The sequence below is a fragment of the Ranitomeya variabilis genome, chromosome 4 (assembly GCF_051348905.1).
Source record: "Ranitomeya variabilis isolate aRanVar5 chromosome 4, aRanVar5.hap1, whole genome shotgun sequence".
Taxonomy (NCBI): domain Eukaryota; kingdom Metazoa; phylum Chordata; class Amphibia; order Anura; family Dendrobatidae; genus Ranitomeya; species Ranitomeya variabilis.
Genome location: NC_135235.1, coordinates 279,348,740 through 279,374,545, shown reverse-complemented (window position 1 = coordinate 279,374,545; position 25,806 = coordinate 279,348,740). Strand labels below are relative to the sequence as shown.

Sequence of the window (25,806 nt, the reverse complement as noted above, 5' to 3'; positions counted from 1 at the left end):
ACCAGATGATCTGCAGGCATTTTTTTTTCTTGATCATTGCATTCTTGGCAGCTAAAGATAGTGGAGGATTGATCAAATGGAGCAGACAACGAGAAACCCAAAGAGTGGAAATTATTGCATCTCAAATCCAGTCTATACCTGTTTCTGAAGGATGTCCTTAAAAAGCACCATAGCAAAGATTAAAATGGAACCCTAGTTTGGTGTACTCAAATTGGGCTTCTATATGTGAGAGCAGCATAAGATGGGAACAGGTCTCCTTTAAAGGCTATGGACACCTTAAAAAAAAAAAAACCCAAAAAAAAACCCACTACCTTTTTTTTGTTACCTCTGTACCATTTTAATAACGAAGTTTCATTATCAGACCCCTGATATTCAGTTTTCAGCGTGATCCACTCTTATGGGGGTGTCTCTCCCAGTAATACAGTTTGGATGTCTTGCTGTCATCACTATTTTGTCAGCACAGCTTCTATCCTGCTCTTATTTGCTCTCTATGCTTTCCTCCATGAGATACTTTCTTCCCTCTCCACTACAGATCTTCTGTACAACCCCCTACTACGTCCTCCTTTCTCGAAAACAGGGAGGTGAAGAGCAGACAGCTGGCAGAGCGAGGATCAGTAACACTGATATGTAACATTTCTTTTTCTGAAGTCATTTATCTAGCCGAATGCTTTAACACCTGGCAGCAGCAAAATGGCTGAACATTTTTTCATAAAGACTACTTAGAAAGTTGCTAAAATTTGCATTTAGTAAGAAAATAAATAAACAAACAAATTTGTGCCAAGTTGGACGTCACCTTCAACCTCTCCATACTCCTAATGTCTGTGACAGGAGGATTTGTGCTGGTTTGCCCCCCATTCTTTTCGGTCATCTCCCCACACTAGGTGCTGGGTCTCCTTTCTTCGCTCTTTTTGCCTTTATGCACATACACACTCTTGACTCGTATAAAAACAATGAAGAAATATTTTATTAGTTTTCTTGGAAAAATACACAGTCGTAAACAAAATACTGAGAAACCATGATAATGGCAGAATGACAGCCGTATGTAAAACTGATTTAACAATTTCTGTCAACACCGCGGTGTATAATCATCAGATTTTTAAGCCCCTGTGTTTCTCAATTTGCTCTCAAACATGAAGAATTTTCACATTTCATTGAGCCAGTGCAAAAAAAAATACAGGTGGTAGAGAATGAATAAGTAATACATAAGGAGGCCACCTAAATTCATCCATAGTCCAACCGACTGTATAGCAGCCAGAAAGCAATGGGGGAGTGGGGGTCCTTCAGTCCAGTGCAGCAGACGGAAATGTCTGGTTATATTTGAGGCAATGCCCTGGTTCCAGGGGGAAAGGTTAAAATGAGACGCTGTGCAATAGCTACCCCTAGGATACTATACATGGTTAGGCTTCCGGCCGTGGTAAGGCTTCCGGCCGTGGTAAGGCTTCCGGCCGTGGTAAGGCTTCCGGCCGTGGTAAGGCTTCCGGCCGTGGTAAGGCTTCCGGCCGTGGTAAGGCTTCCGGCCGTGGTTAGGCTTCCGGCCGTGGTTGCGCTTCCAGAAGGAGAGCTACTTTTTCACATTCTCTACTTTAGAAGATGTAACTCTAATAATCCCAAAATGTCTTAATAGGGTATTTTAACATAACTTCCTAAACCAGACAATCCCTTTAAAGAGGACTTGTAACTTTTTAGAACTACTCAATGTGTTACTTAGTATAAATACCTCTGTTCTCCTGAATCCAGCAATGTTTTTCTTTTCTTCCTCCGCCTCTCCGTTCCCGAGAGACGACCTTCTTTTTCCAGTATGTAAATCTAGTCTTTAGCCAAGTGGGCAGGGTTTTTAAGAGTTGCAGATCACACCCACTTGGTAACAAGACAAGATTTATATACAAGGAAGAGAGGGCCATATCTCCGGAATGGAGAGGCGCAGGAACAAAAGAAAAACACAGCCGGAGAACAGCGGCGTTTATCAGGTAACAAAACTACATATTTATGGCGAGTGATCAGTTCTCTTTAAAATACTATTTTAAACCAATATATGAACTCGTTCCTTTTTTTACGCTCAAACTTTTTCGCCTCTCAGAGCTGTGACCTCTATTTTAAAGCCACGGCGGTCCCTTAATGTGCTTGATGGCAGTAAATGCTTGTTTACAGGTCCATTATTTCTGATTCAGCTTCGCTGTGGAACCTGGCATTTTAGAAGCATAAAAATCCAATTCCTCTCTTTAATGATTTTTTTTATTCCACCGATTTTAGGTTATTTGTAGCAAATAAAATCCAACTGGTTTCCCCCCCACCTCTGCTGTACACCAACCTCGTACTCGAGCCTTTTATATCCTAAATGTGTTGTAATTTCACATCCGCCGTTGGGAAATTTAGTTTCAGGGATTAGTCTGCGGATACTGATGGTAGAAAATGGCAAAGGCTAAATAGGATTACTGAATGCTTATAAAAGGTTATTGGTCAGTAGAGTAACTCTCATCCTTTATAGTGAAGCCCAATGGCTTTATAGTATATTTTACAATATGTAGCAAAAATAAGTAATATCCTTCTAAATGGCCTAACTCCGAGTCCGAGCAAGCAGTCTATCATAGAGATTGTTCATATGCCTGGCTTGCGTTAACTGTGGTAGGTAACCACTGCCCAAAGTAAACTTAATGCTTATTGCAGCATAAGCATTATGCTGCAATAATCTTTAAAGGAAGCTTGGTGCACCTGGTCGTGGTCAAGCAGTTCAGTGCACTTTCAGTCCTATGTTCCTTTCATACATCTCTTCCTCCTTCTTTAAAGCCAAAGCTGTCAATCAAAGAAAAGGAGGGTAGAGAGCATGAAAACAAGTAGTTGGGAGGGTGCACTGAACTGTTTGGCTATGACAAGGGTGCACCCAAGCCCCTGTGGTTGGTTTGAACAGTCATTGTGCTGACATGGCCACCTGAAAGAGTCTAGATAGACTTTTCAGCTGACTCCTATTCCTACTGACCCCAACTAAACTTGTTCATGAGTTAAGTAATGGAAAAACGGAGTGAAGGTGTCCTTACACATTAAGCTAATGTTGACTGAACCTGCCAATTTTGATGGTTCAGATGATGGTCTAATGTGTATGGAGGCTGGGGGGCTTAAGGATCCCACATGTCCGATTTTCGTTTTTTACATATAAGCTGCTGCCAGATATGTCTGACAGTGGCTCTCTGAGAACAAGGAAGCGCTTGGCTGAGCAGATGTTCCTGTGTATGGGAGATTCGGACAAGGTGGCTGCTGGACAAACGATCGTTCGGCCAACAGTTATCTACAGCTGGCAATGGCTTATTTCCTTTGAGATCTGGATTGTTGGAATCCAGCTGGCTTGATCCTTCCTGACATCTACCGTCAGTCAGTGCACCTCCACATGCCGTAGATGTTCAGCCAGTCCAGCCACAAATTGGTGGGTTTTCTCGACACTGATCTGGTATGTAGGACCAGCTTCTTTGACATCACCCAATATTTGTAAAGACTGAATACTTAAGGCCCCCTCAACCATCCAGCCCAGAGTAAACCTTGTCTTTCATGGAGATTATATCAATACTTCTGTGTATATTCCTTGTGAAGGTATGGATGAATAGGAGAAGTACGGCCAGGTTGTGTATGTCGGACATCAACACCGATTAGCACTGATCAGTGGCTAATGTTTTTAAATAGAATTAATAATCCCCATAGTGCAAAAAAGATTTGATCTACACCATGGCTATAGACCATATAAATGCGATTTCATTTACATATTAAATAGTGTAGAAACTGTGACACATTTCACTTCTGAACACTGATAAACCATCCCTTGCATGTGCCAAAGACCAGACTTTGTGTCAGTGCATTGCCTTCAAGTAATACTGATTTTCTGATGTTTGAAAGCACAACCCAACTTTTTTTGACACCTGCATGTATCAACTGCCCACAGTCACATCAAGTGCCTATGACCGTTCCGAAACTTCTTTAGAAGTTCTACCTTTGAGTATGCACTAAAAGGAGATCACAATGCAGTCATGATGTCTTCTGTTTGGTGTCTCTGTTGGACAATGTTAAGAACAGTCTACAGAAGACTTGCAAATTTCCACCCATATCAGTCCTTACATGAGCGTAGTCCTTCTAGTGTCCCTCCCATAAGCTTTTTGTTACAAGCAAAGAAGAGTGTGGCACCTTGGTTGGTGTGGATTCGGTGGTACAACGTAGGTTTCCAGTCTTCAGGATACACTGAACCGGCCACAAAAGGATGCAGAACAGTATGATCACCATGAAAGCAATGAGTAAGAGTCTTTTCCAGTCGCTGCACCCACAAAAGAATCTATGGAGTCCATTCCGTGGTACTGGGGTTGGTGGTTCCTCTTTTTTAGTCAACCCAATGTCAACGCAAATGCACGTGTTCGTTTGATTAGAATCGGACTGTGGCTCCTGCTTATAGCAAAGCTTGGTCCCCTCGATCCAAACTGGCTCTTCATGTTGTAAATGTGGAGGTAGGTTAGACAACAGATCTTTACTTGTTTGTAAGCCCGGGACACCCTGCTGTGGGATTTGGGTAGGCTGTCGACAGAAGGGGCACATGACCTTGTCGTTTTGGCTGTCTGTTGGTAGTGCAGCCACCAATCTTGCCACACACTCCAGGCAGAAGGTGTGTGAACACTGCAGAACCTTGGGAGTCTTGAATATGTTGTCATAGCTGGTGAAACAGATGGAGCACTCGGGTCTACTGTCCACGTTTTCCTCTTGCTCCATCTGTGTATGCCAGACTTCTGGACCTGTATCCATGGCTGGACCTGTTCAAGACAAAGAGAACCATGTAAAAGATGTTCACTGGTGGCACAATTACCTAATCCTAATGGCCATAATTTTATGAAGTACGGCACTTTAGGGGGATGTTTCATAAGCCGTCCACCAATGCCAAACGTATACCAATTGGGGACTGTCGTATATTTTGATTATGCCAATTTTGTGCTGTAAATTATTTTTCCTCCAAGCTATTCCACTTTTCAGAAAGCTGGTGCAGGTGGCAAAGACTTGTGGAAAATGTGGACATTTTTGCACAACTTTTGAATTACACAAAATTTTTCAAACATTTTAAACAGTTTTACCCCAATTTTATTTTAATATAAATCTGCTAACATTTCACCATAGGATAGGTTTGTTATTACTAGTGATGAGGGAGCGTGATCGGGTAAGGTTTTATCAGCCATGCTTGGATGCAAAGAGTGTCTTCAGTGTGCTCGAAAAATATGTTCAAGTCCCCGCGGCTGCATGACCGTTGCAAGACATGCAGGGATTGTCTGTTTCTAACGTATTATTCGAGCACACCGAAGTTATAACACCTTTTCCGAGCACATTCGCTCATCACTACTTATTACGGCTCAGGCTTGAATGGGGAAGAGCCGCAATCCTGAACACAACCCATGAGCAAGGCTGGCATGATCTTGGTGGAAACCAAGCACCCTTATTGCCTAAATTCCCATCGGCCCCTTAATTGAATCTTACCATTCTTTCACCTATTCACCACCTCAATGAAAAATGTTGATCTGGCTATGCACATTAGTCGTCCACGCAAAACTATTAACTTTTGTTTATGGGGTGCTCCTCGACTCACCACTTCACAACAGATGGCCGAAGCCACAGAAGGATTACATCTGTTGACTTTCCTTTCACCCAGGGGAGATATGTTGCTTCAGAGTTGTTTTTGCAGCTCCTTCCTCTCCTCTCTCCCATTGAGAACACATGCATGCTCACGGAAACTGAGTGTGTATCTGTATAGGGGTTCAGAAGGAGCAAACTTCCACCCGACATCTAGCTATTGTCTATGACCAGCCTCCAATATACATCTGCATGAACCTACCCGTTCCTGCCTCTTCTTCTATCATGGTTGTACAATGATTCAACTGCTCCTTACCCTTTATAAAGAATCGTTGCTCAAGCTGTAAATGGGGGGGGGGGGGGGTTTGGAAAATGTATAACCTAATGTCGTATTATTACACTCCCCAAGTCCAAATATAGAAACCGTAAAATGCAATGTCATGATGGCCAACGAAACGACATCCAGGTATTTTCCCAGCAACTGATTTCCTTGAATTAGTAATCATCTCCTTATATTACAACAGATACCACGGCTGCTTGGGGAAGTGCAATGTAAGATCGTGATTTGCATGGGGATTTTTTCTCTTTTTTTTTTTTATGTGGTTTTAAAACTTTCACCATTTTCTCAAATGGACGTCCTATTTTATACATTACGGTGCAGTATATATTGTTACAGCTTGGCTTGTGTCCTCCTCTTACATCCGCCGTCATTAAATTGTGCTGTTTATACGAGCTGTATAATACCGCGCGTCTCATCACGGGATATCCAACGTGCTCGGAGTAAGCTGGTTTTATAATCTTTGTCACTTTTAATCTGTCTTTATTTTTAGCTGGTGCCTGGAGGTCAGATGCGTATTACCGTGATGGAAGGTGTGGAACACAATGCTTGCTTCTAGCGCTGCATCTCCAGAGGGCTACAGCCGGCTGGGAAGAGCTGCTCTATGAATTGTCCCATTACCCAACTACCTCGTCTATATTGTGTATTGCTTCAGATGGGAATAAAGATACTAGGACCCCTAATATGCTATACACCAGTTGTAAGGGGACTTGAGACCCCCGCTCTTGTAATTAGTGGGGTTCTCAATTTGCAAAAAGGAAATTAAAACTTTTAGTGGTACCCATGTTGTCATATTTCACAATGCAAGTGGAATATGTTATTAAATAGATCTTGGTCCTGATGAGTTTGGTGTACTTATTTTCTGACAAATTTTCAAATTCTTTAATCGTGAGCATTTTAGGAGTTTAGCTAAAGCGTGAGAGCTTATGTGGCCCAGCGTATTCAATCTCCAATTACCTGGTCTGACTGGCAGTTGCAGCTTGTACTGAGCAGTGTGAGAGCTCAGCAGGGAGGAGGGTCACCTGAACTGTCAAATAAGCTAGGTGGTTGTAGATACAGCAGCAGCAGGGAGGAAGACATTGAGGAGCTGTCATAGGCAAGGTGGGTGTAGATTCAGCAGCAGCAAGGAGGAGGACATTGAGGAACTGGCAGGCTATGTGGGTGTAGATCCTGAAGAAGCAGGGAGGATGACATTGAACAAGAACAAAAATTAATATTCCACGAGCGTGCACCTCGTTAGCCTGACATTGCGCACGTATCTAGGCACATTGCACGGCCATTTAACCCTGGCATAACTTAATCATGAATGTGTAATGAGTCTTCAGCGGGATGACATCTTTGGCTTATTAATGCGGTGAGTTTCTTACATAAGCATTAATTGGATTCCTGGATAAAGGCATGTGGAAGCGTGTGCTTGTGTCAGCGCACTCATGTGATCGCTCATTATTGTGTCTCAGCATCTCTCAACACAACCTCATCACGATCAGCAGGGGGAGAGGAGCATACTGCAGGTCCAGACTGTGACCTCAGCATCTGATGACAAAGGGGCATTCATGTCCCCAAATATAGAATACATGCTCTTGTTCCTTCAGAGCGATGAATGGAGTCCTGAGGGTCACAGTCACATGATGATGGCCACAACAACCTCTAACTCTTCTGGGCCTCTCGTGTCTGGATATATTGGTAGCGAATGGAAATGGTCTTGGGTGAGAAGGTGGAACCACTATAGCTCTTGACGAGGTTGTGATTGCTCCCAGGTCCTGGAGTCTAAGGGGGTCCTAGAGATCCCTTGCATTGAGATCATTGCTATAAATTTCACAGTCATACTGTAGATGCCACCTATATTTGATCATGGTCCCCCAGCAATATTTTGGTTGTGGTTAAGACCAATACATTTCTTTTCATATGGTATTTGCACCTGTCTGTATATCTCATATATATCACTCGCTCTCATCTATCTTTTTTTCTGTCTATCAAAATTCATTTGTCGGTGTTCTATATCTCCCGCTCTGTCTCCCTCATCCATCCAGTGTTAGTCTTGCCAGCAGAGGGTGTTTGTTGTATGTTCTCGTCTTCAGAATTTCTTTTTTTTATGTAAAACGTTCCTAAGTGATACTTGGTAGTTTATCTGGTAATAAATATACTTTATGGATAAGGAACCAAACTGACAATTTTTATCCCCTCACACTGGGGACACTGAGGCCACGTTCACACTCAGTATTTGGTCAGTATTTCACATCTGTATTTTCCACCCACTCCTGGTTTTGGCTTACAAATACTGATGTGGTGATGTGTTTCTATTATGTTTCCTCTGATTGTTCCTCTCCAGATTTTGGCTTACATATACGGATTTAAAATGCTGACCAAATACTGAACGTGTGAACGAGGCCTAACATGACGGTCATTTGGTAGGTATGTGTAAAGAAGTGCCCTGTAAAATAGTCAGAATGTGTAAGATCTACAGACATATTAATGGTCTTCGTTAACCCTTTGTGCACAATAAATTGCTGGTGAGATCTCCGGTAATGGGTACCAGGCATGCGCTGGTTGCAGAGGCGTAGCTAGGGTTTCAACTTAGGGGGGGCGAAACATCTGAGTGGCCCCTAACCAGCTAACCCTGATTACAGCTACGGTTGCGCACTCTAATTGTGAATATAGGGGAACCTCAGAATATGACCGCACTGTTATTGAAAATAAGTCTATATACAAAAAGAACATTGACTTTACCGCCATATTGAGACCATATGCAACTTTGATGGTCACAATACTCTGAGTGCCCCTATAACAATAATGCTTAAGTGCCCCCTTAACATTTAATAATGTCCCCTGAGTTCCCCCATGTACTGCTGCATTATACACAGTATGGTGAGCTCAAAGCTTCCATATATACAGTATAAGGCCCCCACAGCTCCCTATACACAGTATGATGATTCTAAAACTCCCCTATACACCTTATGATGTTCCCACTGCTCCCCTTTACACAGTATGATCCCACTGCTCCCCTTTACACAGTATGATGTTCCCACTGCTCCTCTCTACACAGTATGATCCCACTACTCCCCTATATACAGTATAATGCTGACAGAACTCCACTATAAAAAGTATAATGCCCCCCAGAGCTCCCCTATATACAGTGTAATGGGCCAACAGCTCCCATATGCACAATATGCCTTCACAGTTCCCTATACACAGAATGATTGGCCCGCAGCTCCTGTCAAAGAGTATGATGTCCCCCGCAGTTCCCCTATACACAGTATGATGGGCCCGCAGCTCCCTTATACACAGTATGATGGGCCTGCAGCTTCCTTATACACAGTATGATGGACCCGCAGCTCCCTTATACACAGTATGATGGGCCCACAGCTCCCTTATACACAGTATGATGGGCCCGCAGCTTCCTTATACACAGTATGATGGGCCCGCAGCTCCCTTATACATAGTATGATGGGCCCGCAGCTCCCTTATACACAGTATGATGGGCCCGCAGCTCCCTTATACACAGTATGATGGGCCCGCAGCTCCCTTATACACAGTATGATGGGACTGCAGCTCCCTTATATACAGTATGATGGGACCGCAGCTCCCTTATACACAGTGTGATGGGCCCACAGCTCCCTTATATACAGTATGATGGGCCCGCAGCTCCCTTATACACAGTATGATGGACTCACAGCTCCCTGTAATGATTTGGATGTCCCGGTCATTTACTCATCCTCCGGCGAATTCACTATTTTGTGGCACTGCTGCAGTGTCGCTGCTCAAACTTGTGAGCGCAGCTTCTGACAGGCCACTATGTGGCTATATGCACTTGTTGCGGATTTACCGCGTTTTTTGTGCAGATTTCACCTGCGTTTTACCACCTGTGGATTCCTATACAGGAGCAGGTGTAAAACGCTGCGGAATCCGCAAAAAGAATTTACATGCTGCGGAAAATACAACGCAGCGTTTCCGCGCAGTATTTTCCGCACCATGTGCACTGCGGATTTGGATTTCCATAGGTTTACATCGCACTGTAAACCAGATGGAAAACTGCTGCGAATCCGCACCGTGTGCACATGGCCTGAGAGTGAGAACGAGGCCAGAACAAGGCTCCCATAGACTCACACTGATTAGTGACCTCTGCGCTGCTCCATGAAACACTGGAGCCTCGGACAGGCCACAAACTGCAGGAGACGGAGCCGAGCGGAGACAAAACAGATGAAAACGCCAGAAGGTGAGTATCAGACAGGGGACGCGGATTATCAGCACCGCTCCAGCAGTGAAATAAATAATAATGCTGCAGTGGTGCTGTAAATGTGATGCAGCTCTTGGTTACTGTATGGAGGCTCTTTATACTAATACTCATAAAAGGCCCAGGTGGTACGTATCAAAAGCCCCCCCCCCTCCATCTCCAGCCTCCCCAGACAGCAAATATTACGTGTGATGGAGCACATATAATATCATAACTAAACATTATAATGTTCAGCCCCCAGTGCCCTGTCTCCCCTCCCCCACTTCAGCCCCAATACCCCATCATCTCACATCCACCCCCTCAGTGCCCTGTCCCACCTCACCCACCTTCTGCCCTCACAACACCCCCATGGTCTCACATTCACCCCCAGTACCCTGTCCCCCCTCACTCACTTTCCGCCCCCACAATACCCCTACGGTCTCACAGTGACATACCTGAATTTAATAAACCTAATAAGTCCCATCCCCAGCACTTACTGATAACGTTTGCAGGCAGGACCAGGAAGTGTGAGTGAAATGCAGAGTGTGGGCACTAGGACCCAGCGTGCCTGAGCCAATCCCAGCGTGCACAGAGTGAAGAAAACTGCAGCCAGGAAAAGCTTCATGATCAGGTCAGACGGGCGAAACCATTCACTGCAGGGGGGAGACAGCAGCCGCCACTGTGCTAATAGCCAGCGTGCAGCTTGTCAGATGGGAGCAGACATTATACTGCTCTCCTCCTATGTGGTGTTCTGCCTCGTCACAGAAGTGGCCCTGGCTCCCAGTGGGCCCCTTCATGTGACAAGGCCCGGGGCGATGGCCCCCTCTGCCCCCCAGTAGCTACGCTACTGGCTGGTTGTAATATGAATTTTCTAATGAATGGTTATATTATCAGGACTGGATGAGAACGGTGATTACAATATGTGAGTTCTGTAAACTGGGAGATGAAATGGAGACTAAAATATAGTCGCTTTTGGCACCATCCATACGTGCCCTGTGTGCTGGCTATAATAGGGTGCCATCGACCACGCTGCCTCGCCCAAGGCTAGGGATGCAGACTACAACCAGTCTGGTCAGTGTTATTGACTTTGACTGAGACGATGATAATTGAAAGTCCTTTTAAAAATTAGTAACCGTTAAATTGGATGTTTTGGCATTCTCGATATGTTCGTAAACCAGCTGAATGCCACCCGGTCGGTAATAGAAACTAGTAGACTTCTCGTCGAAACTGGTTCTGAAATGTTCATTCCACAGTCACAAAAGCTGATGGTAGCTGATAGTATGTGTGTGTTTGACGTTTATTTTAATGGAGGCTATGGTTAAAGTACCGACTGACTAGAGTTAACCCTATAAGGGAAGACACACCTAAGCCTCAGAATAATATGGGCCCCTGAGCTTAAAAAGGGATGCAAAAGCCAATCAATGACCTATTGTGACGTAACAAAGAAAAAGATGTGTCGAAGGAAACCTTCCCGTAAGATGAAGCTATGACGCTGGCTGCCAAGTGACACAAACCCTGATAATCCTATATAAAAGACTGGTTGCTATGCAGTGGAGCCATAGCGACCAGACTAAGGCCGAACTTGGATGTCTGTGAGACCCTGTCGGAGTACGGCCGGCAGCTTATGAGGCTGCTCGGTTGGGTGCAGGGGACGTCTGGCCGGTCTGAACATCACGATCCGTACTCGGACTGTGTTTCACCAAATTCAGACATCCGTGACACGCTGGGATCCCTCATCTCATCTTGCTTTATAATCTAAAAATAACTAAAAGGTTAACAAGTACGGACTGATTATTATTAAAATTTAAGTGTAAAGAAGAAGAATTTGACATATTGGTTGCCAAGTGACACAAGGCCAGAAAACCCTTTTGTAAAAGACTGGTAACTAGGCAGTATAGCCATAGCAACCGGTCCTTCTGAAAGGAACTGTTCTGCTCAAAGCTAAAGAGGCCGGATTCAGACATCCGTGAAACTGTCAGAGTACGGCCAGTGGTGTCCGAAAAGGCCGGCAGCTTATAAGTCTGTTAGGTTTCGGTCAGGAGACTTATGACTGGTCGGAACATCACAATTCGTACTCGTATGTCCCGGATGTGTGAATTCGGCCAAACACACAGATCCCTCATCTCATCCTGGTTCTACGGAAGATATGTGCATATAATGTAGTGTAATAATATACTCATACTGCCGCCTTCTCCAGTATCCAGCGCCGTTCGTCTCCTTTTTCCAGTGGGGTCACGCTGTGCCCTGCATGACAGAACATCCCTTTTCTTTTTTTTATATACAATGTAAGCCTATTGAGCATCTGATTGATCATAGACTTACATTGTTAGTTGCACGTTCACACATTCAGTATTTGGTCAGTATTTTACATCAGTATGTGTAAGCCAAAACCAGGAGTGGAACAATCAGAGGAAAAGTATAATAGAAACACGTCACTATTTCTGGATTTATCACCCACTCCTAGTTTTACCTACAAATACTGATGTGAAATGCTGACCAAATACTGAAGGTGGGAACAAGGCATAAACGAGACTTCAGTCACATTCATAGCGCATAGAGTGACCTGGAAAGTCTGAAGTTCGGTGCCGTTAATGAGAAGAGAAGACCGGCACTGGATCCTGGACAAGGCAGCGGCAGATGAGTATATTAATATACACGCTATATATACTGTGTGTGTGTGTGTGTATATGTATGTATGTATATATATATATATATATATATATATATATATATATAATTTATGGGAATGGTTCTTTAACTAGATTTTTGTAAAAATAAGATGGGACTGTATAATATATTACTTGAAATGTTTTACAGACCAATTAAAAAAATTCCAAATTAAAATGAACACAAAAGGCTGCTCTGGATTTGAACCGGAACCCTCCCGAACTATTAAGTTAATTGCACTTTTGAGTATATATAAACAATCCAGATTAGTCCGGACCTGACCATCCCTTCTCCATCGCTCCTGCTCGAACATGCACTGATTATATTACGTATTATTAGGTATTACGTGATTATACTCCTGCTATGAAGACTTTGAGTCCTGCGTAATCTGTGTCAACCACTCAACACAGGCCACATCCACCAAGTCACACCTTACAAGATGGCGGATTACCATTGAAGGATCAATAGAAAGTCTATAAGCCAGTACACCACTCAGCAAAGCAACTTTTTTTTTTAAAGAGATCAGTGGAGGTCATAGTCTCCTGACCACCACTGATCCACAGGATGTATAATAGAAGTAGAACATATTAACGTGTACCTGGGAGTACTGATCAACTATATACATGTCAATTGGTCCCTTTTTTTTATAGCCCAGTTCTTACAGATTGAGCCAAATAGTATAGGGACAGAAGGATCACTAATACAATCATGATACACTACATATTATAGGCAGCACATCCTTTCGCATGGTGATATGCTACCGATAACTGATATTCATATAGACCTAAATGATCCAGTCATCGGATGAATGAACATGATCGACAACATCTCTTGAATGGGAAGATGATCTGGAACGAACGTTTCGAATTGTGTAAAAATTAACCTTTTGTCCTCATTGTTTGATAGTTATAGGAATACTGGAATAATTACTGTAGTCATTGCCAATGTCTATTGCTAGATGCATAACTTTGAAGAAAAATGTACCATGTGGAATAATGGTACCTTGAATGGGAAAGGGACTTTTGACCCCATAAGGCACGTAGGCAAGCGCACCTTCTACCGCATGCCACGCTCTACGGGTGTCGGGTAATGTTTGTATATACACGATCTCCAAGTTGACCGGGGTCCTTGACATCTCGATTCCTAGTTTGCACTTATGGTTTATTATGGTTTTAAATTTCCATTTTTCGATTTCATTATAGAAATGGAGACATCAAACTTAACGACATTGCCAGATCCAATACACGATGGGCACCACTGACTCTAAAAGGGTCCATTGGATTTCCATCATGAGGTCCTTGTCAGTATGCTACTTTTTATTTTTTTTATTCCGATGAGATTTACATTGTATATTACCTATATTTATATATTGTACATGAAAGATCTGTCCGAGGCTCATTAAGTGAATTTGGGCCGATCAATAAAAAACCGCCCAGCTTGATGCACAACTTAATAGCGTTGCAACTTTTAAAAGCTTTCCATCTAACTATACGAAGCGCATTCCTAGAGAACCCAAACAAGGCAGGATTTATTACAGTCCCATGTGTATCTATACACTGTACCACACCTCAGATAAAACTTCACACACACCCCAGAAATAAAACACACATCACATGGACTGTGCTAAATAGGATCGGCGAAACATTCCCGCTGGCGAAGGGGCGAGTACAACACTCCGCAAATATCAGCTAGCAGAATACACAAACTCTGACAAGCAACTTCTTCTCTAGTGCAACAATGACTAAGAAACGCATAGATCTGTCATCTCCGAAAATCTGCACTAACTGTTGTCCTGCCATTCCTTGTGTATGATGTACACATATTATGACACCATGCCGGCATGGAGGAAGAATGTGGATTCCAGCAAATAATACTCATACATCATTGCTGATCTAGGGTACCGCAGGACCTTTCATTCCAAACAGATGCCCTTTAAATGACGATTGCACAACTGTTCTTTTTAAATGTCACTGCAGTTTTTCACGTCAAAGCCACAAGTGGATTTAAATGTATGGGAAATCAACTGAATCCAATGGTGGATCTTCATCTGGATGCAAAAAAAAGGCGGCAGTGTTTAAAAAAAAAAAAAAAAAAAAAGTGAGGCAGTATGATACACTGAAGAATAGTAAGGCACAGCATAAACGTATATTCCTTAAACTGTGCAATGCTTGTTTCATATCAGCTGGCAGCAGCCCATTGTCAACAGCAATTGTAGAAGGGTCTGATTCACACAGGACCGCTTTCCTCCAGAATCCGACCTGCACTTTAGATTTGAAATCTGCAATGTCAATTTATTCTGTTGATTATCACTATAGATGTCATTCTTTGCAAGGCAAGTTTGTGGCAGTTCTAGAATGAAATCAACACCAGATGCGTGGGCGAAATCTCAAACAAGTAAAGCTATTAAAAACCTATATATATATGTCCCGCTATCGATTATTGTGGAAGAGTTTGAGAATGTTAGCTTCAAACATTTCAGAAAATAAGATCAAAAAGTGAAACGTGAAAATTTGTGTTTTACAAAGGCGTAATATGTAAGAAGTAAAAAGTCATAAAAGTAGTGTGTATGTATATATAACGTGTGTGTGTGTGTGTGTGTGTGTGCGTGTGTATATATATATATATATATATATATATATATATGTGTGTGTGTTTATGTGTAAGTATATAATTGTGTGTATATGTATGCGTAAATATATATTGTGTGTGTGTGTGTGTGTGTGTGTGTGTGTGTGTATCTATATCTATATATTGAGATATATATACACAAACACACGTAAAGCGCCATGGAATAAATAGTGCTATAATAGTGTATATATTTATATATGTGTGTATATTCTTGAATATTTCTAAATATAATTTAATATATGAAAAATATAAGTTAGTATAAAATAAATGTTGAATGCAATATTAGGTTTACAACATAGGTGTGTGTGTGTGTACTATATACTGTACATATATTACTAAAAATCTGCGCTTTGTTTCCTACATTTTACTTTAATCACCAAGTTTGATGATTACTATTTTTCTTATTTTCTGTATGTCTGTAGATTGTAATATAGAAGTAAAAACAAAGAATGTACAAAGAAGCTTCCAACTAGTACAGTCCAGATATACAGAAGTATCCGAGGCTGAACCTGTCTTGTTCCTCACTGGAGTCACTTCTGCATCCAAGTCTCTTAGCTGAAGATAATGTAGAACCTTTGATTCCACATATCCAGTAATACTTTACAATATGAAGATTTGCGTCCTATGATGGTCTCTGCCCGGCTACTTTTCTAAAACTTTCTTTTAAACTTACCAGAAGTTTCCCCCAGGTGCTGCAGTGGTGTAGTTTGTATTCCCACAGCTGGATAGCTGCTCAGCCAGGCTGCAGGCGCTCTGCTGCTCTGCTGTGGTTTCTCACTTTCCAATCCCTGCCAGTTCTTCTGTCATTCAGCAGTGTGCAGGTTGGACTGCACTAGACTGGTAACTCCTCCAATGTCAGGTGCTTATGTAGCTTCATAGAGCCAGGTGAGTCAGGGAGGGTGTTCCTCTCATACCTGTGACGGAGGATGTGCTTTCTAAGAAGCTGGACTTGCTTATTGGAGGAGAGCTTGTTGTTTGTGTTCTTCTGTATGTTAATGAGTGTCCATTTAGTTCTTAAGGTGCAGCCCGAAAACAAAGGCGATGTTTGTTCTTCTTGTCAGATGTGTAAGCTGTAGCAATACATGGATATTTTTCATATCTATTTTCTTTTTTGGCTGGAGGCTAAGGTCGTCAGCAGGCAGATGGTGGGACCCATAACGGCTACACCAATTATTTCAAAACATTTCAGGAAAAGAAAGAAAACCACTTCCTGGGCCAAAAGGGACTAAGCTTGTTTGCCCCCTCTCCATGTTCTTTAGAAGAGAATCACACCATGGTCTCAAAGTCCTTTCCTCGCTCTCTAAATTTGTAATACTTATTGTGTTGTTGGAGAGTGGTGGTCATCAGAAGGTTTACATGATCCCTGGGTGATGGGTATGATACCAAACTAATATGAGGCCATCTCCAGGGCATTTTAGGAGCTTTACACAATGGCAGGTATGCAGTTGTCTAGTATTTGAGGCATTGATTGCAAAGTCTGTAACCATGGGTGTATAGTGGGTTAAAGAATTGCAGTTGAAGGCCCAAAAAGCTCTCTTGGACCCATACAAGAAACCAATACCATTAAAGACCCATGATAGTTGGGGGGCCATATTGAAGGTTTAGCCTTCAGGCCAGTGAATTTCAAGTTGTGCCACTGTTGAACAAAGCCCTCACTTACCATCACTTATAACGCTGAAGTCTTCCTATGTTGGAGAGGCCTTTGTGCTCCTTTAGGTTGGAGGTACAGGGATCAGATATTTGCCAAGGTGGACCTCATGTACACGTTACAAAGCAATCAGATCATATTTGTGAAAGCAACACGGCACAGTGGTCCTCTACATCACAACTACATGGCACATTTGACAACTTTGCGTGATGGCCTTCCCGGAGGAGTGGAAATGTGATGCTCAAAATGGGCTGTTGACATTTTTTTCATAGCCACCATCCACTTCTACAGATCACTTTTCTGTACACCCCTTTTCCTATCCTCCGGATGTGCGATCAGACACCAGATCAACACCGTTCAAGAAACTGCCCAGTAGCGCTGCATTTTGAGAAAGATTTTGTATCTTTTACAGGACTTTGCGTTGTGAAAAGTTGGCAAGTACACAACAATGGTAGACATATTTTCCAGAATGCTATGTGCTGGCTTTGATTTACAGGCAATCTTTGTGGGAATTTTTAGCATTGGTGTAGCAACTGTTTTTGTTGTATGAGAAAAACTGTAAACCATAGACGTGAGCAGCCCCATAGACTACAATGGATATGTGTTCAATCCATGAAAAATGGATATCTGAACAAGCCTGATATCTTTATGTTCAGATCAACTGCTTGACACGCCGGTCTCTCGCACTGTGGGGAAGCGCCATTCTACTCATTGCGGTTACTGCACTGCTCCTCCCAGTGTTAGTCCATTTCTCTGTGCAGCCTCTTGCAACATTCTAGAACTGCTACAGTCTCTTTCTTGCTGATGAGTTTCCACCTGGCTATAGGGATGAGTGGCAAGCTTCCTGTCAAGGTGTAACTGATTAGTCTCCTATATTATAGACCCGTCTTGTCTACTTGTCTATTCTGATCTCTCCATCTATCTGACTATGCTTCTGTCTCGTGCCTCAGTACCTCACATACCTGCTCTGACCCTTGGGTCAGCTGCTGAAGTCCCGGGGACTGCCCTGGAGTGACACCTGGTGACTACCTGCAGCCAAGCCTATCCTCACCACTAAAGGACCTAGTGAAAACCAGATAGTCACGTAGTTATGTCCCTTCAGGGTAAGCCTGGCCCTTGGTCCAGAACCACCAGTGTTGCACTGCTTATAGGAACCAATTGGGGTAAGTGTGGACACCACATCCTGAAACCGGAAAGGGTCAAATAATTCATTAAGGTCTGAAAGATTTGAAACTTGATTTGAATCAATTGTCCGGTGAAAACAAGTTATCACCTAATTCACAGGCTAGGAGGTAACTTAGTGATTGATAGGGGTCCGACGGCTGGGACCCACATGAATAGGTCACACTATTTTGGCAATTTTATCCTTGTTAGATTCGAGCAGTAGTGCACATGCTTGATCGCTGCTGTATTCACGACCGGGCCGCCAAGCGCTGTGCTCGACTTTTTACAGCTGCCTCACAGTCTGGCGTCCAACCTGCCGATCCATTTTGTCGCTATAAGTGTTCTGTGGGAGAATATATCTCTGTTTTACCAGTGTGCATCCTAGTACTCAGATCCTCACCGATCAGTAAGCTATCACCTATCCTGTACATGGGAAATAACTTTGTTTCACTAGACAACCCCCTCTAAGGAGTATACTTTAATAATAATAATCTTAATTTTTTTATAGCGCCAACATATTCCACAGCGCTTTACAGTTTGCCCACATTATCATCGCTGTCCCCATTGGGGCTCACAATCTACATTCCCTATCAGTATGTCTTTGGAATGCGGGAGGAAACCGGAGAACCCAGAAGAAACTCACACAAACACGGACAGAACATACAAACTCTTTGCAGATGTTGTCCTTGGTGGGATTTGAACCCAGGACTCCAGCACTGCAAGATGCTAACCACTGTGCCACCGTGCTGCCCTATGCATAGTACAGTCCTAATCACTGAGCCACCGTGCTGCCCATACTTTTAATGGAACGCATCAATGTATGCCAAACAACACCGAACAGTATCTTTTGTGGTATGCCTAAGGTACAGTATATACCAGCTTAATGAAAGGCAGTAGGAAGCTCTATTAGTAAATGAAGGGGGGTATGGATATATTTTAGACATGTGTGTCAGGAACTTTCCCTGTGTGAGTAGAACATTAATTCTATCCCCAGACATTCACACAGAGCTATGTTAACACTTTCGTCTGTAGTTTGTGACCACATTTGTATCCAGTCATATGTGCGAAAAATTGTGAGAAATTCATGAAAGTGTCTAAAAGAAAAATTGTCCAAAGCAACCAATCAAAGCGCAGCTTTCATTTCTGAAACTGCTCTGGCAACATGAAAGCTATGCTGTGATTGGTTGGCTACCAAGGCAATTTTTCTTTTGTGGCATTTTTAATAAATCTGGTCCAGTGATTATTCCTCTGCCCCACTCTATACAAGCGTCTAAGTGACGGAAAATGGCCTCGACCTGTTTACCTTCTGTTTCAGGCATAGTATAGAACTGTTTTCTCTGAGAATCCAGACCTTCCCTCTTCTGTAGGTAGAATGTAATATTGACTGCACTCGGTGCTATTCACAGCAAAAACTGTCCTGTATACATTTATGAAGAGTGTGTCATACGTTAAAAAAAGGCATTTTTCCGAAAAACACTGTTCAAAGTGGATCTGTAATCAGACTGTGGTTCCCTATGTAAGGGCAGCGTAGTATGGGGACAGGTTCCCTATGGAAGGGCGGCATAGTATGGGAACGGGTTCCCTATGTAAGGGCGGCGTAGTATGGGGACAGGTTCCCTATGGAAGGGCGGCATAGTATGGGGACGAGTTCCCTATGTAAGGGCGGCGTAGTATGGGGACGGGTTCCCTATGTAAGGGCGGCGGGTTCCCTATGTAAGGGCGGCGTAGTATGGTGACGGGTTCCCTATGTAAGGGTGGCGTAGTATGGGGGCAGGTTCCCTATGTAAGGGCGTCGTAGTATGGGCACAGGTTCCCTATGTAAGGGCGGCATAGTATGGGGACGGGTTCCCTATGTAAGGGTGGCGTAGTATGGGCACAGGTTCCCTATGTAAGGGCGGCATAGTATGGGGACAGGTTCCCTATGTAAGGGCGGCATAGTATGGGGACGGGTTCCCTATGTAAGGGTGGCGTAGTATGGGGACGGATTCCCTATGTCAGGGCGGCATAGTATGGGCACAGGTTCCCTATGTAAGGGCGGCATAGTATGGGGACGGGTTCCCTATGTAAGGGCGGCATAGTATGGGGATGGGTTCCCTATGTAAGGGCGTAGTATGGGGACGGGTTACCTATGTAAGGGCAGCGTAGTATGGGGACGGGTTCCCTATGTAAGGGCGGTGTAGTAGGGACGGGTTCCCTATGTAAGGGCGGTGTAGTATGGGGCCGGGTTCCCTATGTAAGGGCGGCATAGTATGGGGACAGGTTCCCTATGTGTAAGAGCGGCGCAGTATGGGCACAGGATCCCTATGTAAGGGCGGCATAGTATGATCTCCCCATCCTGCCCCATGATCCTGCACCATCTGTCCCATGATCCTGCCCCATCTATCTTCATCCTGCCCCATATTCCTGCCGATCTGTCTCCATTCTGCCCCGTGTCTTCATTCTGCCCCATGTCTCCATTCTGCCCGTGTCTCCATTCTGCCCCCTGTGTCTCCATTCTGCCCCCTGTGTCTCCAGTCTTGGACGCAGGTTCAGTTACCGCTAGAAGCCGCCTGCCGCTGGGGCCCGGGCCCATTGAGCAAAAGAGATGGGGCCTGATGCGGGCCCAGTGGGCAGTAATGCCCTGATGGCATCCCTGTCTGGTTAGCACATGGAGGGCGGTGCAGCCCTCTAAAGAAATGCCTCCCCACACCATTACTGACCCACTGCCAAACCGGTCATGCTGGAGGATGTTGCAGGCAGCAGAACATTCTCCACGGCATCTCCAGACTCTGTCACATCTGTTTCGTACTCTGTGTGAACCTGCTGTCATCTGTGAAGATCACAGTGAGCCAATATCAAGTCTGCCAATCTTCATTTTCTCTGGCAAATGCCAATCGCCCTACATGGTGTTGGGGTGTAAGCACAACACTCACTTGTGGATGTCAGGCCCTTTTACCACAATCATGGACTCTGTTTCTGACCATTTGAGCAGACACATAGATGTTAGTGGCCTGCTGGAGGTCATTTTACCGGGCTCTGGTACTGTTCCTCCTCCAGATCTGAGACCACCTTGGCGTTGGCTGCTGGGCATGCATGAATTAGCCAAATTATGGGCTAAGCGTCTGTTTTTTTTTCCTACTATCCAGATGCAGTATTGCTATTCATATTTCATATTGACATGCTTTAGCACTACACAGTGCAACTTTTTTGTGTACTGCTCCTCCTGTTCCTCCTTGCAGAAAGGAGGAGGTACAGGTAGCTATTGCAGATTTGTTGCCCTCCTACAGGTCCCTCCACGTCTCCTGGTATACTGGTTTGTCTCCTGATATCTGCTCCATGATCTGGACACTGTGCTGACAGACACAGCTACTCTTCTTGCCACAGCTCGCATTGACGTGCCATCCTGGATGAGCTGCACTACCTGAGCAACTTCCGTGGGATGTAGACACTGCCTCATGCTACTGTATAGTATCTGTAGGGGTGAGAGGAATGACAAAATGCAAAAGTGACCAAAACAACAGCCAAAAAGGATGAAAACAAACAAATGGTCTGTGGTCACCCCCTGCAAAACCACTCCTTTATAGGAGTTGTCTTACTAATTGCCTATAATTTCTACTTATTATGTTTTCTATTTGCACAACAGCAGGAGAAATTCATTCACAATCAGTGTTGCTTCATAACTGGACAGGTTGATTTCACAGAAGTGTGATTCACTTGGAGTTCCACTGTGTTGTTTAAGTGTTCCCTTTATTTTTTTGAGCAATGTATGTTACTGTAAAAGTCAGAAGGACGGTAACACCTAGGATTTACCGGTCAATCTGGACATTCACCGAGGCCGTCGGTAAAAGCTCAAAATGAAAAGTAAAATTGGACTTTTACTGGTGAACGATTTTGGACTTTTACCTGGGCGATTTGGTAAATCTTTACATTTACCAGCATGTGTTGGTAAAAGTAACTTTGAGTCACAGAATTCTGACTCTGACCAGCAGATGATGGTTGTAAAAGTTAACTAAACGCAATTTCCGACTCTGATGAAGGCCTTATTCAGATTTTGTTCATTGTTATTACCATATTTTCCCCATTTACTCTTATTACATTTATAAGAACTTTGAACACTGTGTCCTCCATTTCCTCGCCGTATCTGCCTAATCAGACACCTTTCCCACTGTCCTCCATTTCCTCGCCCGCAGTGGCTTACACTTTTTATTACACCCTTCTCAGCTACATTTACCAAGAAGCCGTGGTAAATGTGCACATTTACCAACGGCGCTTGGTTAAAGTCAGATGTTCCATCTTCACACCAGATATTTCTGACTTTTACCAACGCTGTTGAGAAATGTTAACATTTACCAAGACTTCACCGGTAAAAGTCCAATTTTACTTTTCATTTTGAGCTTTTACCGATAGCCTCGGTGAATGTCCAGATTGACCGGTAAATCCTAGGTTTTACCGTCCTTCTGACTTTTACAGTAACATATATAAAATCAGATTAGTGTTTTAAATTAATTTCTTAAAAACTTTCTGAACTTAACTTTCCTTTCTTTTGATGGAGCTTAGTTTTGTGCGTGTTGAGCAGCAGTTTTATATCTTGATAGCTCAGACTTTTACAGACAAGGTGATACATACATACTTTTTTTTATTTAATTTGGGCTATTCAATCTTTTTCATTTTATATTTTAATCTCCCCCAGGTGAATTGACCTTGCGATTAAATAACTGCATATAGTAAATGCAGCTAAGCCAGGAATCACCTAGGTGGGGAGGACAGTGACCTTCAGCAGACTCCCGACTGACATGGTGAACCATTGTGAACCTGCAGTTGAGTCTTAAATGCCATGGGTTTTTTTCACAAGGACCCCATTACATCTGCACCCTCATATATGATTATTTGTAGTTAATGGAAGTCTGTTCTGTTAACTTTTTGGTTACTGAAAAAATGTAGTTAAACAGATCTCTCCATGTTGGAGCCCATTTTTGAGTTGACCATGTTTTCAGAGGAGCGTTTCGATATCTATATATATAATTGTCTAAGGGGTATTTCTGTCTGTCTGTCTGTAACGGAAATCCCACGGCGCTGATTGGTAATGGCCGCCAGGCCGCGACCAATCAGCGATGGGCACAGCCCGGCCAAGAATTAGTCCCTCCCTACTTTTGTCTAGTCAGTGCCCGACGCCCGCTCCATACTCCCCTCCAGTCAGCGCTGACACAGGGTTAATGGCAGCATTAACAGACCGCGTTATGCCACGGATAACGCACTCCTTTAGCACTGCTATTAACCCTGTGTGACCATCTAATGTTAAAAATAATTTAAAAAAAACAAAAACCTGCTATTCTCACCTTCCGTCGTCTGCCGATGTGCGTGCAGCTGCCTCCAGCTTCTGTTTCTAGAGATGCATTGCGAAATTACCCAGAAGACTTAGCGGTCTCGCGAGGCCGCTAAGTCATCTGGGTAATTTCGCAATGCATCGCTGGGAACGGAAGCTGGCAGCAGCAGCGCGCGCATTGGGACAGCTTCGGTGGACGCCGGCGGGTGAGTATATAACTATCTTTTATTTTAATAATTTTTTTTTAACAGGGATATGGTGCCCACACTGCTATATACTACGTGGGCTGTGTTATATACTGCGTGGCTGCTATATATTGGGTGGCCAGTGTTACATACTGCATGGGCTGTGTTATACACTGTGTGGGCTGTGTTATATACTATGTGGGCTGTTATATACTGCGTGGGCTGTTCTATATATTACGTGGGCTGTGTTATATACTGCGTGGTTGCTATATACTACGTGGGCAGTGTTATATACTATGTGGGCTGTGTTATATACTGCGTGGGCTGTGCTATATATTACATGGGCTGTGTTATATACTGCGTGGCTGCTATATACTATGTGGGCAGTGTTATATACTATGTGGGCTGTGTTATATACTGCATGGGCTGTGCTATATATTACGTGGGCTGTGTTATATACTACATGGGCAGTGTTATATACTGCGTGGCTGTGTTATATACTGCATGGGCTGTGTTATATACTGCGTGGCCTGTGTTATATACTGCGTACCCTGTGTTATATACTGCGTGTCTGCTATATACTACATGACTCCTATATACTACGTGGCCTGTGCTATATACTATGTGGCTGCTATATACATACATACATACATACATACATACATACATACATACATATTCTAGAATACCCGATGCGTTAGAATCGGGCCACCATCTAGACAAAACATAATGGTCCATTCATCTCAATGCATTAAAGCTGGGTGTTGGCAAATCAAACTTTTCTGACAATCGCATGCTACCACGATGGGGGTTGTGTATAGTTGACGACTTGCCTGATGTATGATGAATCATTGGTGGGTCATTAGAAAGTGGAGGAAGACGGAAGAATTTTAATGTACTCTGACAAGTGTCTTATGAATCAAATTCTTAGTGAAGCCTTTTCCGGCTTGTTGGCAATGGATCAATACTCGTGCAGTTGCCATATACCGGTGTTGGGTATTACTACAGGGCAAGTTAATGATTTATCAGGTTGTGATATGAATTGAATAATAAGAATTGATGTTTAAAAAATGCTTTAGGATTGTCTCCATGACATTATTTTATGAGTCATGCTATGACTTGAAGACACTTCTTTTCTGACCCCGACCTTCCTTGTTAATAGTGATTAATTGCTGGATAACACCTACAGATGTCCGTGTTTGCCTTGCTTGCTTCATTGCCGGATGTGCAATCACTGACTTGTTTGGACTGTGCTGGTGGTCATTAGAGATGCCCTCCTTGGGGGTAATGAAGGTGACTTATGTGTGGTCATGGCCCATAGATGTGCCACCCACTGCCATCATTAGCACTAAATGTACAACTTACAGGAAACTGAGAAGTTTATACTCTCTACATTTACAAGCATGAGGGCCATACACTGGGGCCAATTTTAATTTTTGTCCTTTCAATTTTTTTCTTCTCTTTTTCCCAGAGTCATGCATGTTTGTAATATTGCAGGAGTCCATTGCATAACTTCTACATGCTTGTGATCCAGCTATATAATTTACATGTTACGTAGTTATTTGCCAATAATGCACCTACACATTACTGTACATACTTGGCTCCAGCGGTTGTGCTTTCTAGAATGATAATCCTATATTACTTAATGTACTGATCTTATCTACAGTGCAGGATGTATGTTGGCTGAGTAACTCATTAGTAACCTGCAAAGTACACACTTTGGTTTGATGTTTTGACGGACAGGCACATCAGTTGACTTAATGACTTGAGTAGCAAGAGTACCAAGTGCTAAGTTATAGCATGTTTCAAAACCTAAGTTACAAGGTGTTTCAAGACAAGTCTTCTCAGTTTGGACAGACCCAACGCAAGTTAATCAACGTAGTAGTCCTCATAAGCTGGATTGGCCTATTAGAAGATCTACTGTTTGGCCCTGGCCCCTTCTACTAGAATATCTTCTTCTACTGACCAAAGGACTACCAATGAAATGATCAAAAGGAATAACAAATCCAGCAGCAAATGATCCATATCAATTTCTGATGATATTAACTAATTGAAGTAGCTATTGAAGAGGAGAGGACCAAC

General features: G+C 43.3%; 1 protein-coding gene and 1 long non-coding RNA gene across 3 annotated transcripts; one reads left to right on the top strand and one right to left on the bottom strand.

The window, feature by feature from the left end:
• Positions 1-958: 958 nt before the first annotated feature.
• On the bottom strand, positions 959-16,284 carry RNF223 (ring finger protein 223). Of its 2 annotated transcripts, none has more exons than XM_077250004.1 (2): positions 16,099-16,284; positions 959-4,778 (listed from the first exon to the last, which is right to left on the bottom strand). In XM_077250004.1, exon 2 carries the CDS (start codon positions 4,768-4,770, stop codon positions 4,114-4,116), a length of 657 nt encoding a protein of 218 aa, XP_077106119.1. In that variant the 5' UTR covers positions 4,771-4,778; positions 16,099-16,284; the 3' UTR covers positions 959-4,113. The 2 variants fall into 2 exon arrangements, with proteins under 2 accessions (XP_077106119.1, XP_077106120.1); XM_077250005.1 differs by lacking the exon at positions 16,099-16,284 and adding an exon at positions 10,628-10,739.
• Positions 10,949-15,985, top strand: LOC143768823 (uncharacterized). The gene is made up of 3 exons (XR_013214051.1): positions 10,949-11,052; positions 14,000-14,097; positions 15,848-15,985. It is a non-coding gene; the product is annotated as an uncharacterized LOC143768823 (long non-coding RNA).
• Positions 16,285-25,806: the final 9,522 nt, after the last annotated feature.

Excerpts from the sequence above, each read along its gene's own strand:
- RNF223 (XM_077250004.1), bottom strand. The coding sequence starts at position 4,770 with ATGGATACAGGTCCAGAAGTCTGGCATACACAGATGGAGCAAGAGGAA.